Raw genomic sequence first — 15,968 nt, forward strand, 5'->3', positions numbered from 1 at the left:
TTGTTTGCTGCAACTAGATTCTTTTATAGACTGGCCCTGTTTTATTACCTTGTGGTTAACATGTTCCATATTGCTCATTTCAGAAATAGACAGAAAGATGCAGGAGTAGAAGATAAGATGACCACGCACAATACTGTACAAATTCATCTTTCTATCGATGATTCAATTTCAGAGCAATGCAAGCTATGTTGTTGCTATTTCAGTACATGAATTATATTTTGTTAGGTATACTTGAATCTTCCAGTTAAAAACCTTAACAGTATCTATCACTGGTATATATATCAAATATATGTTAATTATAATTTTCTATTATATTGTGAAACCAATGAGATTACATAATTTGTATGAAATAATATAACAATGGCATACAAGTTGGATTTACTAACCTCATTTGCTTCCGATCTGAGAATCTAGTGACATCTTGGAGGAAAGCGAATTGTCCTAGCAACGAAGAAAAAATAAGATATTTGAAAATCGATAAAAATGAATGGCAAACAAAATATTTGAGTTCATTGTCAAGTTATAGGTCAGGACATGAATCATTTTAGGTTATCTCTGGTTGATCAGAATTGATGGAGGAATCCTTTCCAAAGTAAAAAAAAATATTGTTGTATATACTGTTGATTTATACTTAAAATGTAATTTTCATGCAATCCATGTAAAGTCCAGCCAAGTTACACAATCATGCATTTTCAATTTTCAAAGACATTTTACAAAATTTGTATTCACATCCAAGATACACTAAGGGGATGTTGCAAGAAAATATTTGAAATCAATTGCAAATATTTTGTTCCAATTTACAATTGATAGATCCAAGTTTAGCTGTAGCAAATCGGATATTGCACTCCTCTTTTTCAAGGTGCAGATTAGCAATCAATCGCGAATTTGCAATTAATTGCAACTTGGTTGGTTGGTGGTGATTTTTTACCTGATTGCTAAGAAAGCATGAATGCTTGTAAGCAAGCAACCAGAGGACCGACGGCTTAAGGTCCTCTCCGATGGACCTGGTACTGAGGATTAATGCCTTACCAAAGGGCACTAGCGCACCAAGTGGGAATCGAACCCGGGTCACCGGAATACGAATCCCCCGCTCTACCGACTGAGCTATCGCGCCTCCGATGTGACTTATGATTGCTTTGGGAAACCAAAACCAGACTTGCAATTGATCGCAAGTTTCTTGCAACACCCCATAAGTATTTTTAAAAAATCATTTATGCATGGGTTCTGTGCTGCGCAAAATGTGCTCAAATTTCCACAATGCAAAATATGCCATGCTCATATTACTCAAATACCTGTGTTATACAATCATATTCATATTGCTATATGATATTGTGATAAAGAGAAAATGTAGCCTATGTAAGATTGTTGATAAATGGAGAACCAAGGATCATTATCATCTATATAGAGTGTTTTAGCCATACATTAAAAACGTGTATTTTGGTCTGCATTAATTACCTGTGCAGTATGAGAGCGTATCCCTAGAATAACCGAAATCCAAAGATTATCCCGTAGGCTCCTGTACAAAATTTGCTATTAAATATGAGAGCATATTCAACAGTATTGTGCACATGCGCGGAATATACAATGCGTACAACAATGAAAGCAATGCGATGCGCAGCATAAGAGCATGACACTCAATTACGTCATAATGAACTACACGCAAGTCGCATGTCAACAACCAAATTTTATGAAATGATGATGCCATTATGTGATACGTGGATATAACTTGTTCAATCAAATTTCTCTCTTTTAGATTGCTACGGGTGGGATAGATGATAATAATTATACTGGATAGCTTTATCTCATGGAATACCAGAAACATTCCACTCCTTAGGGCCAATATTTGCCCAAGCTCTTGGGATATTTCTGGTATTCCATTCAGAGCCATCCAATATAATATAATTATTCCATACCTGGATTTTTCAGAGGAACATTGATTAATGCTAGGTAAGGCAAGAGTTGAGTCTGAAGATCTAATGGTGTCCAGCAATGTCCAATGAACAGGCCCTTGGCTGCCGTACAGCTCTCTCGATACTGAGAAACAAAATAGTTTAGAGAAGGAAATAGTTCATAGATAAAACAAATAATACACATCTGAGAGGGCATTAGCATGAATTATGCACATGCTTGAAGCATAGCCAAGGGCATTTGGACCTTTTCAGAGGTAAGTGAATGAGGAATCTTGTTATCTGATAGACCATCCTCATCTTAAAACCAGGACAAGTGAATAACTGCTTATCACCTATCATCACCAGTTGTTAGTATTTCAGATGTTGGGCAAAATAAATGCCTAGTGACTTGTGTGCATGTAACAAATCATTACAATGCAATACAAGGTATCATATAATAAAGAAACTTTCTAGTTTTGCATTCCTGAATTTCTATATTTCTCTAAAGGAAAAGCAACGAGGTGAATTTATCTCGGTTTGAAAGCAAATTTTCTATTAGTTTAGCAAGGTGTAAAATATAGAGATATCCTTCATATTTCCCATTGACAATACATTTTTTGGTCACAGTTTGCCATAGACTTACAACTCAATTACATTAGACAATAATTACATTCCAGACACACCAGACTTTACACCCCCTTCCCCCTCCCTCTTATTTGTCAATTGCAATATACAATGCTATTTCACACAGAAACAGAAATGTAAATTTTAACAAGTCGATTAATTTCAGTCAATTTTGCTCTAAGCCAATCAGAAGGAAGGATTTCAATAGCTATTAATAGATTGTCTGTGGGACTCACTGACTTTGTTTCATGAAATGGTCTCCAGGGGAATGTTCTACAAACAGTTAACTGTGAGTTAAAGTCATGCTTAAATGCTAACACACCTACCGTATCTAAAACGTATTTGTCATTGATGACATGGTAACGCGTGTCCTCTAAACATGATCTGACCAATGTGGCTATGCATTAAACGATGCATACAACTCTGAATTTAAGTGCGATTTGTAGTCGAATGCGACTCTTTGTGAATCACCTCCAGGGCTTCGTAACACAAATGTTAGGGAAATCGCTAATTTGAAAGAGCAATTCTGATTGGTTACTAGTCAATTTACTGAGCAAAATGCGCATGCAACGATGATCCTGATAGGCAAATTCTTTTAGCGATTGATCGCTAAACCTTTGGCTACGGGGTCCCGGGGCCCGTAACACAAAGCTTAGAAATGATCGTAGAACATTTTTGTTACGATTGATTGCATCGACTACGATGTGTGCAATCAATCATGAAAATCAAGTGCATGATTAATCGCTAACCTTTGTGTTTCGGGATCCAGGTCTATTACAATAATAATAGTAAAATGAACTTATACTATGCCAAATCCACTGTGTAGAGTGCTCAAGGCACTTTTCAAGAAATTTTGAGAGAAACTTAGAAGAAACATACCTTTCTCGAGACTTCAAACCATTCAGGTTTATGAAGAGGTTTCCACCCTCTACCCCCTCCTCCTGATCCACCGTCTTGATTACATCTGCTTCTACTTGAGTTGAAATGAACCAGACTACGCACTGCTACAGAGGAACTGTACTCACGCATTGTTGTACGATGCTGCACAGGAATGATAACAATATATAAAATACAATCATACCAGGTGCTGTGTCCTTAAGCTGTTCATAATTTTTGCAGTCTTTACACACGACTGAAACATGCTAATTAGGTGCTAAGACAGCTACAAAAGGATATATAATTCAGCATAAGAAATATAAGTAAAGGGTACAGCCCAAAGTGGTATAATGCTACAATAAACTTAATGACAGGCCAAATAGATGTTACAATTATAATCAATAAGATTAGCTAAAGTTGACATTTGCTGATGAGAATTATGTTCTTAATATCGATACAAAAATGCTGAAGTGTAAATACAATTATTGAAATATAACCAGGATAGGCTGATAATTTGGTACTTCATACTTCATGCAGACGTAAATTCAAGCATCATTTTACACACAGCTCTAGTGACCATCTGTCATTACGACATACAAAGAGTTGCCACAGATTCATATACATCAACTGATCCATTTTTTGTGTAGAGACATAAAATTCAAAATCACAAATTGAGTTTGATTCAAATCTATAGTAACTCTTTGTAAGACAGGGCTCATCTGTTCATAAAGGTGTTTGAAGATAAAGTTAGCAGCAAGAATTCAATGTAAAGATCATATCAAAATTGTAAAAGGTATGATTTCTAAATGCAATTGGTAAAGTGATGTAAGAGGCAAATACTAAGAGTAAATGTTGAAAACTGAAAGAAAATATGAAATAACATACCTCCTCAGTAAAGAGTAAAAGTGATGAGAAATAACTTACCGTCCATTCACACGTAAGGAAGTCAGTATCACTGAGGTATCTGCTGCCCTCCACGACATCTTCAAGGTCAGTGTAGAAGTCTAGGTAATTCTGATGAAGGTAGAGTGTAAAGTTCTCACTGCTCATGTGCGTCCTTTCAATAAGTTCCTGATAGTAAGAGAGAAAAAGATAAGCATGGTAGCATTAGCGACTAAACATAATTGTCTTTCTCAAATGTAATTCAATAGCTGACAATCCACATGTGGCCTACAGTGTACATGTAGGAAAAAAGTCCCCAAAACCTTGATACATAGGCCCGTATTCTGAGGTCGGGTTTAATTCAAACTCGGGTTTAAAGTTGTGGTTCAAGTATGGAAAGCCAATTGTGACATAAATCACTAACAGTAGAGATACAATATTTCAGCTCATTTGACTCTCAAATCATTCTCAATTGTCTAGGAATTATGAATAGATAATTGTCTTCACAATCAAAGAACCAGGAAAGAGCGCAGTAAACAAGAAACACACAATGCAATACAAATTTTGACACTTTTGGCTTCCCATAATTTTAGCACAGAGTTAGACCATGGCCTAAGTTTAAACCTGACTTCATAATACGGGTCATTATGTTTAAAAGCTATCGAAGTGGAGTTGCATTGTTCCAAGACCTTGAAACACTGGCCTCATATACCGCAGATTAGGTCATGGGTCGTGCAATTATACTGTTGACAAAAAGTTACATTTCTAAATCAATCCAGCATTATCGAGTATGTAAGATTTTAAGGACAGATAGATTGACCATGATACCTGCTGCACATTATGGCTAAGGGCATATAAATATTTTCACGGCTTCGACATTATAACTTTCAACAAGTGGAATGCCTCTGGCCGTCTCACCTGCATCACGCGATTCAATATAGCAGCAGTGCTGATTTTGAAAACTACTATAACTCGCACAAGATGTTCAGTGATACTTGGTTACTCTTATTTCCACGTTTTATGAACTAGACCAATACACTTATAGAGATATGATGGCAATTCAACAAATACCCCCAACGTGGCCAAAGTTCTTTGACCTTACATGACCTTTGACCTTGATCATGTGACCTGAAACTTGCACAGGATGTTCAGTGATACTTGATTACTATTATGTCCAAGTTTTATGAACTAGACCAACACACTTTCAAATTTATGGCTGTAATTCAACAAATACCCCAATTTGGCCAAAGTTCATTGACCCTAAATGACCTTTGACCTTGATCATGTGACCTGAAACTTGCACAGGATGTTCAGTAATACTAGATTACTATTATGTCCAAGTTTCATGAATCAGATCCATAAACTTTCAAAGTTATGATGGTAATTCAACAGATACCCCCAATTCGGCCAAAGTTCATTGACCCTAAATGACCTTTGACCTTGGTCATGTGACGTGAAACTCATGCAGGATGTTCAGTGATACTTGATTAACCTTATGTATAAGTTTCATGAACTAGGTCCATATATTTTCTAAGTTATGATGACATTTCAAAAACTTAACCTTAGGTTAAGATTTTGATGTTGATTCCCCCAACATGGTCTAAGTTCATTGACCCTAAATGACCTTTGACCTTGGTCATGTGACATGAAACTCAGGCAGGATGTTCAGTAATACTTGATTAACCTTATGGCCAAGTTTCATGAACTAGGTCCATATACTTTCTAAGTTATGCTGTCATTTCAAAAACTTAACCTCAGGTTAAGATTTGGTGTTGACGCCGCCGCCGCCGCCGCCGCCGTCGGAAAAGCGGCGCCTATAGTCTCACTCTGCTATGCAGGTGAGACAAAAACCTTTCAGGACTCAAGTTAAACCAAGGCCATCGAAGGCTATGGCCTCCGAAGCCCTACACCTTTTTAACCCTAAATAGACTGGGCTATTTCAACGCCTAAGAAGACTGATGATCTTGGCCTTTTATCGCGCGATCCAACGAAAATTGGCACGCGCGTTACCCATGGCATACCTGTAATCTACAAAACTTTAAGATCAAATTCTGCGAAAAAAATCTCATTGCTAATCAATTATGCTAATTTATGCATAAAATCAACAGTTTGCTCTAATTAACTAAATAATGCCCCTAAAATGCTAATTTTTGGTTCACAGACTCTTTATAGGAATCTGATCAAATTTACTGTAAAAAAAATCACATAAATTTTCTTGTGTATTTTATAGTTTTCTAAACTTCTTATACCGTCTGTTTGTTTTTTTTACTTTTTTTTTTTTAATGTTAATTGTCCGGGACTTTATTTTGACCATAAACAAGATGAAATTAATTTATTTTAATCAGTAAAAGGAAAAATAATGATACATTTATGAATTTGGGCTCAAAACACTACATGTATTTGCATTGGATTTGTACACGAATTCACGTTTTTGAGCAATTTGGGGTCTGCATGCACTTACAAAATGTTGCGTTAATTCGAAACCGCGTACCCGGGGGTCGCAATTTGTTGAGTTAGATAAAACAGTCCATGACTTCATGAAAGGTGAACAAAGATGCGACATTTTAATGAATCTCAATGGTTAAGTGAGGTCTTACCTCAGGGTTCATGATGAGCCTGTCTCTCTCATGATGATTAAGATGAGGGGGTAATACCGGATCACTGACTGTCTTCGGCTCTCCTATAAGTGTTCAAACAATACACAAAAGTTTATTACCTAAAACATCATTGCTTCATGTGACATTTTACAAGATGGAGCAATAGACAACAATGATGCTGCTGCTGTTGATGACGATGATGATGTCGATGATGATGATGTTGATTAAAATGATGGTCATGACAATTATGACGATAATAATTTGTACATGTTCTGCTACCTCCGAATTGCAATTTTTTTTTTCTGAATGCAAGTTTTTAAAAAGAAATACATTGGATGTTAAAAGCAAATATCACATTGTATATCTAATGCATATCATATTTACATTATAACATAAAACAAAGTATTCTTTTTTAATACCAAGTATAGCAAATTTAAAGCAAAAATGGCAAGGTATATGCAAAAGATCCTGTGACTATATTTGACTTACTTTTACAATAAAGAACCTTTCCAAGTGCTCTGAAAAGAAAGAGCGAGGTATCCCTTCCTCCAATAGCTGCCAATCTTTTGTCTTCTTCATCATCTTTACTCCCCCTGGCATGCTTCCTCCGATCTTTCCAATGACTGCTACCCATGGACGATGAAGAGGATGACGAGGAGGGGGTCGATGACCAGGATGATTGTAAAGACGATGATGACTTTTGTGATAACCTCTGGAGACTGTCAGTGCCTAAACCATAGTAAAAATAACAACCACAGATCTAGACTTGATCAATTTTGCTTTTCAATAGAAACGTCAGTAATCATTAATCATACAAAAGCAAGATATTATCACAAGAGGACATTTTTTGACAGAAAATAATAAAGAAATCAATTAATATAATATTCTGTTACTTTCAAACTCTGATCACTTTCAACAGCATACAATATAGTCAATCTCAAATGAGATAATAAGGTTCAGTCAGAAAGTTTAAATGCCATTCAAATGACCGCTAAAAGCATATCCATTTTACTATTAATTGAAAAAAGGTTATCCCCAAAGTTGCTGAAAATTCACATTTACATCACAGAAATGCCCATCTATTCCAAAATTTCCTAGAAACGATATTGATTAAGTTTGAAAATACCAAGAAAATGTGGAATATTCCTCTTTCTTGACTATGAAAGATTTTTATAATTCTAACAGAAGTTCTTTGTCGTGCCATCAGAGTAGGCTTTGTCTCTTGATACAGCCGCTACCAACACTGATGGGAGCAGTATTCACCCAATAATAATAATACTTGTACATTTCTATTGCACAATTTCTATATACTCAACTGTGCATTACAATGTTATTATTATTACCCCAGCTTTAGCCGTGCTGCCTTCACTCAAGCATTTGAGGAATTTCTTCCTAATGAGTACCCATTCACCTCACCTGGGTTCAGTGCAGCACAATGTGGATCAATTTATTGATGAAGGAAAACATGCAATAGCTGGGAATCAAACCCATGTCCCTCAGACTGAAAGACCAGAGTCATAACCACTAGACCACGACGCTTCCACAATCAAATATAATGAACTTGAAGGAGCTACTCACCTTTGAGACATGAAAACTGGAGGGCATTTATAGCACCTCGGATATCACCCGAACTTGCTGCTGAAAGTGCTTCTATTGTTGACTTGGAAGGGACATAAAATTTATGCCTTGCCTGTGGTAAAATATAAAACAAATAATGTACAATTAAATGAGGTATTTCATCTCATATGATCCAATTAGGTAGTTCAAGAACTTATGGAGGAGATAACCGACAACGCAAATAATTGCAAAGTGACTACATTGAGTTTCCCTTTTAACATTTACCCTCAAAGACAAAATTGTATAAGTTCAGGTGAATCTACTTTAATACAAATCTGATATACAAAATTGATATAGCAAAATTTGACTTTGAATATGTAAACAGGATGCTCTGAATGATTTTGTCTGAAAGTAACTTCCCATTAGTCAATTATTCATCTTAATATAGAAAGTTGACTTTGGCAGAAAAAGTACTGGTAAATTACAAATTGAATTATTTCATGCTAAAGAACCTTACAGGCTCTAAATGATTTGGGTACACAAAAAAAAAGGGTCATGAAAACAATGAAATGACTGAAACGGGTACCTTTGCTGCTTCTGCTGTGGCTATTCTGGTCATTGTCTTGGTCATGCTGGTTGGCGCAACAGGATTAAAACTGGAAAGATGAGAAAAGGAAATGGTCAAATTTCAAATAATCGATTCATATCCAAAGACTAATGGGCAAGCACTCCAGAGAGATGTAATAAAAACTATGCTTGACATTAGAAAACTTTCATGTCAGCCGATGCAAGTTTAAACAAGATTGTACAAACAAAATGCTTTTGTTAATCTAAAAAATACACAAATCTTTTTGGTGCACAATGTGACAATTTGTACTTGATTGAAAAATTGCATTGGATTATGTCAATCATGCAATAAAAAATGAATAATAAATCCTCTTTCAAGACTATTCTAGTCATTCATCAAGTCATGTGTAACTTTACAAACTGCTTCATGTATCATGCATCAGGGGCTTGTTGCAAATAAAATTCATGTGAACAAACTTCAAACTAGATGAATTCTTAACTGTACGCAGTCAATATTTATGCCTCAGCCGTTGCCAGACCAGAAGATAGGAAACACAATCCACATTGTGCTTCCAACACCAACCCCAAAACCAACACTTGTAATCACCTATTGTAAGATGGGGAAGCCAGTGTACATAAACACTCTGACTGATCTATTTTTTCAGCTACCAACCTAATATTATGGACAGCCAAGTTGTCTTGGACATCAGAAGGGAAGAGAGAGAGGACGTTGGACTTTCCACCATGACTATCACTCACTATAAATACGAGAGGACTGCGTCCCGTGAGGCTGAATCTTGTGAGGACGGCATGCAGGCTGGACGGATCACGGTAGAACGCATTTGGAATGTCCTACAAAATAGGAAGGAAAATGGTGTAAGATGTGGATTTGTCTGGTATGGCAAACAATGTAACTTCACTAAATAACTAAGAGACAGAACATAATCTGGGGCCCGTCTTACAAAGAGTTACGATTGATCCAATCAATCGTAACTCTATGGAAATCCATCAGTGTCATAAATTTTTCCACAGGAAATTTGCACAATGTCCTTTGTAAACAAAGAGAAGCACAGTGAATTCTTAAAGAAAACAATTAATGCATGAATATACATCATAGCTACAAAATATTTTGAACAAACATGCATAATACATGTTGACATTGCTGGCCGTCCATAATTGCGATTGATCGGATCAATCGCAACTCTTTGTAAGACGGGGACCTGCATTCTTGTGGACACCTTCAAACAGTTCATCACATGGCTGGCAGAAGGAAGGTACGTTGCACATGCATGGCGATCTTCAATACCTGTGTTAGCAACCTTCTGCCAGAAAAATAGGAATATGAATTGACATACACATAAATCCTTACGTCATTTTGCCACCCAGATGACGATTTCACTTATTCTTAATTACTTAAAGTTTTATTGCGTGTCCTTCTCACATCTTTCTATGTTATCCGTTACATTTTGCTCCAAGAACTAATAGCGTTCATTGACTGCCAGTTTGGGGGCCCAAAACTTATTTCCTGTTCATACATGTCACATCGTAAATGTTAAGATTTTTTTTTGCAGGTAAACAATATGCTCTCCCTTTGTGTGATCACTTTATTGCTGTGAAATCATTTCCTTTATGATGTAGATGAATGATGCTGTGCTTTTGGTAAAATTATGCACAGTGGCTGTGTCGATTACTGCTTTTGGGCTGATCCCCGTTCAAAACACACCAGTTTTTTTTATGTGAGTGTGTGTATCAATCAGATATGATCAATGTCACCATCAAAAAGACATGACAAAGCTTGAACAACCAACCTCTGCATCAATATGTAATATCTCCAATGCAGCTCTTGGATGGCAGGTGCACATCACAACGCCTAGCTATGAACAACACCCATTTATGATCTCGCACATATGAACATAGGTTATGGAATATGCTGAACAATGTGCATCTGCAATATTTAATAGTAAAATGTTGCAATATTGGCATTTATGAACAGAGTGCATAAAAAATTCTTACTTCAACCAAAACCACTTTCTTGGCTCTTTCCTCCTGCTCTCCTACCAGACTGAGGGCAGGGTACCTGTTGGCTCGCTTCAGAAAGTCCTGGAACTGTTTCACCTGGGACTCATTCCTTGTGTAGAAATCTGTCATCAAACAGTAAAATACAATGTTTGGTTCAAATTATGAGAGAGAAAAAAGAAATAGAACTGATAACTCCCTTGTACCAGAAGGACTTGAGACATGATATGATACGAGGCAAGCAACACTAATTGGTTCATAATGCATGATGAATCAATTGCATCATACACACATCTGGGTCCCGTCTTATAAAGAGTTATGATTGATCCAATCAATCGTAACTCTATGGAAATCCATCAGTATCATAATTTTTTCTACAGGAAATCTGCAATATGTCCTTTGTAAACAAAGGAGAACACACCAAATTGTCAAGAAATCAATTAATTTATGGATATACATTCATATCTAGAGAAAAATGTGAACAAACATGCATTTTATATGTTGACTTTGCTGGCTTTCCATAGTTGAGAGGAAATTCATGAGAGGAAAGTTGAAAGAGTGCACAGTTCTTCTCATTCAGCTTAAAAAATTGATCAAAGCTCAAGATCCAACTCCTATTCAAGTTTTTTTTTTTTTTAGATTGTTCTTTGGGCCTGATGTTGCTATCATAAAATGATGAAAAGTGGCCCATGACTACCACATAATGTGCAATAGTAATTAGATGGAATGGGCATTCAACCCAAACCAAATATAGCCAGGAGCCGAAGCCACTTGCTCCTGGGACTGAAACAGGGTTTCCCCCTTCACAGCCCGTATGGATGCAAGCTAGGGTTGTCATCCCTAAAGGGAGCCTGGTCAACTAGGAGCCAAGCTAGACAAGCTTGTGACCTTGACTTCTAACCTCCCCTTTTTAATTCAAATTTGAATTCAATATTGTACCATGGCACAACAATATCAGAAAAAAATTGATATCATTTACCTGATCTATAATCTGTATCTTGGTCAGTCTTGAAAGCTTCTGTGATTGGATTAGACCATTCCTGTAGCTCTAGACCAAGCTCCTTTGACAGGACGGTCAGGGTAGCTGTCTTGCCGGCTCCTGCTGGTCCTGTTAATAGCAGCAACGGGGCTTTTGTATGCTGTAATCATGGTGTAAACAAAAGAAAATGGATTGTCTTTTTTGTTTTTTGGCTCAGAATTTGCAGATAATTGTCTTGATATTCCATTGCAATTTGCAATGCATTTTCCATGAGACTGCTACATTAAGGCCCGAATTCACAAAGGTGGTTTTGAAAACCCACGGTTGAGTCCATGGTTTATGCAGATTTCCTGTATAAATTATGCTTATTTTACCGCGTATATTAAAAATGTCCAATGCTGATGCATGCTTTTGTCACAGTGCGCCAAATTGACGCCTGTTGCCGTGGTTATCCACGCTATTTTATTCATGAGTCCACTGTTTTATTCATGAGTCCACTCTTCAAACAGTGGACTCATGAATAAAATACCGTGGATAACCATGGTAACAGGAGTTAATATGGCGCACTGTGACAAAAGCATGCATCAGCACTGGACATTTTTTAACATACGCAGTACATAAGCGTAGTTTACACAGGAAATCTGCATAAACCAAGGGTTCAACCGATGGGCCAAAGTTTCACACTTTTTTCTCTTGCACGTTCGTATGGCCCCGTATACTGTAGCGTCATGGAGTACTTTTCCTGTAGTTTTACGGTTGTGTGTGTGGCAGCATACGAGCTCTATCCATTTTTATTTTAATATCTATGGACTGTAGCATAAATATTATTTTGATGAGTGATTTTACAGATCAACTTACTTGCTTTGTCTGTCCTCTCTGCTTGGTGTGAAAGGTCAACCAATCCTGGACCTCTTGGATCTTCTTCTTGTGAACTGCTAAATCAGCCTTCAGAATCAAGAACGTGAAACGGGTTCAAGAGAAGAATGAACATGATCATGAAAAACTTTATGGAACGTTGTGGCCCAGTGGATTAGTCTCCGGACTTTGAAACAAAGGATCATGGGTTCAAATCCCAGCCATGGCGTAGTTTCACATTGTGCTGCACTCAACCCAAGTGAGGTGAATGGGTACCTGGCAGGAATTTTTTCCTTGAAATGTCGAGCACTGGAAGCTAGCTGCTTGAGCTACAGCTAGGGTAATAATATCCAAGTCCTTTGGAAGCGCATAGAGACGTTATTCATAATGTGTCATGCGCTATAAAAGAACTATTATTATTATTATTATTTACAATCCCATCACAATTACTCGATTCTTGTGACTTGGTAAGTTGATATAGATAAACAAAACAAGCCCTACTTAAGTCATTCAATTATGTCTAATTAATATGACACACTTAAAACAACACAGACAATCCTTAACATATAGAATGTTCTCTAGTCATATGTTTGCATACTCGTCAGGGGCCTATTTCATAAAGGTACAGCGTCAGCGTCAAGTCCCAAAACAGCGTCAAATTTTCACCTGCAGCGTCAAATTAAATATTTGACGCTGCAGCGCATTTCATAAAAAGTTGACGCTCCAGTAGGAGCGTCAACTTTTTACTGGAGCGACAAGTATGGTTACTGGAGCGTCAAATAGGGTTAAATATTTGACGCTGGTCATGGGGGAGCGTCAAGTTGACACTGTAAAGGGTTTTTCATTGTTAAGAATGGTGTACGTTGTGCTCAGGCATGCCCAAAGGGCTCTTACAAGAGAACAGATATTTAGAGCAATGTCTGTGATAATGCTAATAAAGAAAATATTAATGTAATGCTTTCTAGTAGAAATGCTGTTTCTTTTTTTTTGTTCTACCTACCCCCCAAAAAAAAAAAATTATAAAAATTCCTCCGAAACAGCAAATTTTTCAGTCTTTCCCAGGGCAGGCAAAGGGAAAAAAAGGGAGGCAAGTTATAGACAGACTTAAAAAAAAAAAAAAATTGAGAGGATTTTTTTTCTTGTGGGAAAAAATAGAGGAAGGTAGATCTATTATGTGGAAGTGTTTAATGCAAGGCCTAAATTAAAAAAGCCCTAGGCCATAAAAAAGGTTACACTTCGTAATTCCGAAGGTCCGTAATTCCGAAACACGTAAATTGCCTATAGTATACCTCGATGTTCGTTGATGTTCGTTAATCTGAAAACGTAAAAGAGTTCGTTAATCCGAACATTTGTGGCGTTATTCCGAAGGTTCGACAATCCGAAAACGAAATAAGGTTTGATGTTCCGAAGGTTCGTTAATCCAAGAACGAAATAAGGTTCGTTGTTCCGAAGGTTCGTTAATCCGAAAACGAAATAAGGTTCGTTAGTCCGAAAACGAAATAACGTTCGTTAACCATTTCGTTTTCGGATTAACGAACCTTCGGAATTACGAACCTCACTTCGTTTTCGGACTAACAAACCTTCGGAATAATGAAGCTTCGGAATTACGAATGTATGCGATAAAAAAATGATTGCTTTTTTTTTCTGTTTCTGACTTTCTCCAAAAAAAAAAGTTGTGGCCATGGCATTGTTGAATCCAATTACTGAATGGTTATTCACCGTTGAAACCGATAACTTAAAAATCATTTCCATTTTGAACAAAAATAATCTTTTAAGGTCATTTTCGATGTTTCATGCATAATTAGAGCCTACAAATTTACTTGCTTCAGGGTGATCATACAGCACTGCACCAGCAGTGGGCCGCCGCCTGCCTTGTTGTTGATACAACCTTGCATTACCGACACAAATAGTCAAGTGTGGGACTGGGATTAAACTTGTACGGTAGAAAATTTGTTGAAGGTGAAATTTCGACCGGCAATAATAATAAATTTTCCCCCTTTTTAAAATAATTTTTTCCCTGGCATAGGGCTAAATGAAATCAATTCTCTGAAAACTTACACAATGGAGAAACAATGCTATGCCATCCTGTGACAAATAGATATTTTCTTCTTACTCTCTTCTAGAATTGCAAACTATCGCCATAGAGCCATCACTCTGCTTCAACTGCTAGTCTTATGCTGCAGACCCTGTTTGCAGCTGCTAAATAATAATTTCGCTCCCGAAAAAATTAATAAGCAAAAAAATAATAATATTCTCTTTCAATTTTTCTTCTTCTAATTTTGCTTCTCAAAGGTGGGGGGGGGGGGCACAGGCCGGCTGTGCCCCCCCCCCCTGGATCCGCCAGTGCTTTCTACCAAAACTTATGACTTGAATTGAAAACAAAAAACTGGAGAGAAAGGGGATTTCCCCCTAATCAGCCTCGTACATGACTATTCAAATAAATAGCTGGAAAGTCAAGCTGACTTTCCAGCGAATGTGCTTTTATGAAATGCAAAGTTGCTAGCATAGCAAGTTGCTAGCATAGCAAGTAAAAGCTGCTATTCTACCAGAGTTGCTATGATAGCAACTTGCTATGATAGCAACTCTTTATGAAATGGGCCCCTGGTGTATTGTTATGTAGTATGTATTTAACTTCCTGTTATCCTTTCAATCATTCACCTTCACTTTACAAACTCCCCCAATGTCATCTAAGAATCCCAAAACCCCCAATACCATTTAACTCCTAAACCTTGACCATAAAAGACCAACCCTCAGTGACGTCAGCTAACTTCAAGGAAGAAGTGTTGGGATCGGTAATTATAAGAAGGGAAGCGTAATGAGGAAACTTTGGAGAAAGTTATACAGTTCAAAATCACAAAGTATTTAATCATCAATATTCAGCTACAGTTCGAAGTACATGAAGATTCAGATATAATAGGAGATGATGAATATAAAATAATAGAAGTATGAGATTGAGATTGTGTAGTTCAGATAATATTCGATGAAGTCTTGAAGTCAGTCAGTCTATCTGGATGAGTGTGGGTCTAGTATTCTTCTGTATTCTATCCTCTAATAATCAAGAAGTCTTATTTATATCATTAGTTTTGGGGGTGTAACAATTTAAGGTGGGAGTGACCTAAACTTGAT

At 36.9% G+C, this 15,968-nt stretch overlaps 1 protein-coding gene across 2 annotated transcripts in view; it reads right to left on the minus strand.

Annotated features, from left to right (window-relative positions):
* The window catches only part of LOC129270873 (cell cycle checkpoint protein RAD17-like), a 31,221-nt gene that overhangs the window by 3,789 nt on the left and 11,464 nt on the right, over positions 1 to 15,968 (minus strand). For both annotated transcript variants that reach the window (XR_010295148.1, XM_054908208.2), the window contains exons 3-14: positions 12,846 to 12,932; positions 11,988 to 12,147; positions 11,006 to 11,133; positions 9,666 to 9,844; positions 9,012 to 9,081; positions 8,447 to 8,558; positions 7,358 to 7,597; positions 6,869 to 6,951; positions 4,314 to 4,460; positions 3,393 to 3,554; positions 1,914 to 2,034; positions 387 to 441 (exon numbers count right to left, since the gene is read on the minus strand). Coding sequence is in view for 1 of the 2 variants with exons in the window: in XM_054908208.2 (XP_054764183.2) it covers positions 387 to 441; positions 1,914 to 2,034; positions 3,393 to 3,554; positions 4,314 to 4,460; positions 6,869 to 6,951; positions 7,358 to 7,597; positions 8,447 to 8,558; positions 9,012 to 9,081; positions 9,666 to 9,844; positions 11,006 to 11,133; positions 11,988 to 12,147; positions 12,846 to 12,932 (1,544 nt within the window). In the remaining variant the exon portion in view is untranslated. The remainder of the gene's footprint in view (positions 1 to 386; positions 442 to 1,913; positions 2,035 to 3,392; positions 3,555 to 4,313; positions 4,461 to 6,868; positions 6,952 to 7,357; positions 7,598 to 8,446; positions 8,559 to 9,011; positions 9,082 to 9,665; positions 9,845 to 11,005; positions 11,134 to 11,987; positions 12,148 to 12,845; positions 12,933 to 15,968) is intronic.

This window comes from Lytechinus pictus, chromosome 11, assembly GCF_037042905.1.
Source record: "Lytechinus pictus isolate F3 Inbred chromosome 11, Lp3.0, whole genome shotgun sequence".
NCBI lineage: Eukaryota > Metazoa > Echinodermata > Echinoidea > Temnopleuroida > Toxopneustidae > Lytechinus > Lytechinus pictus.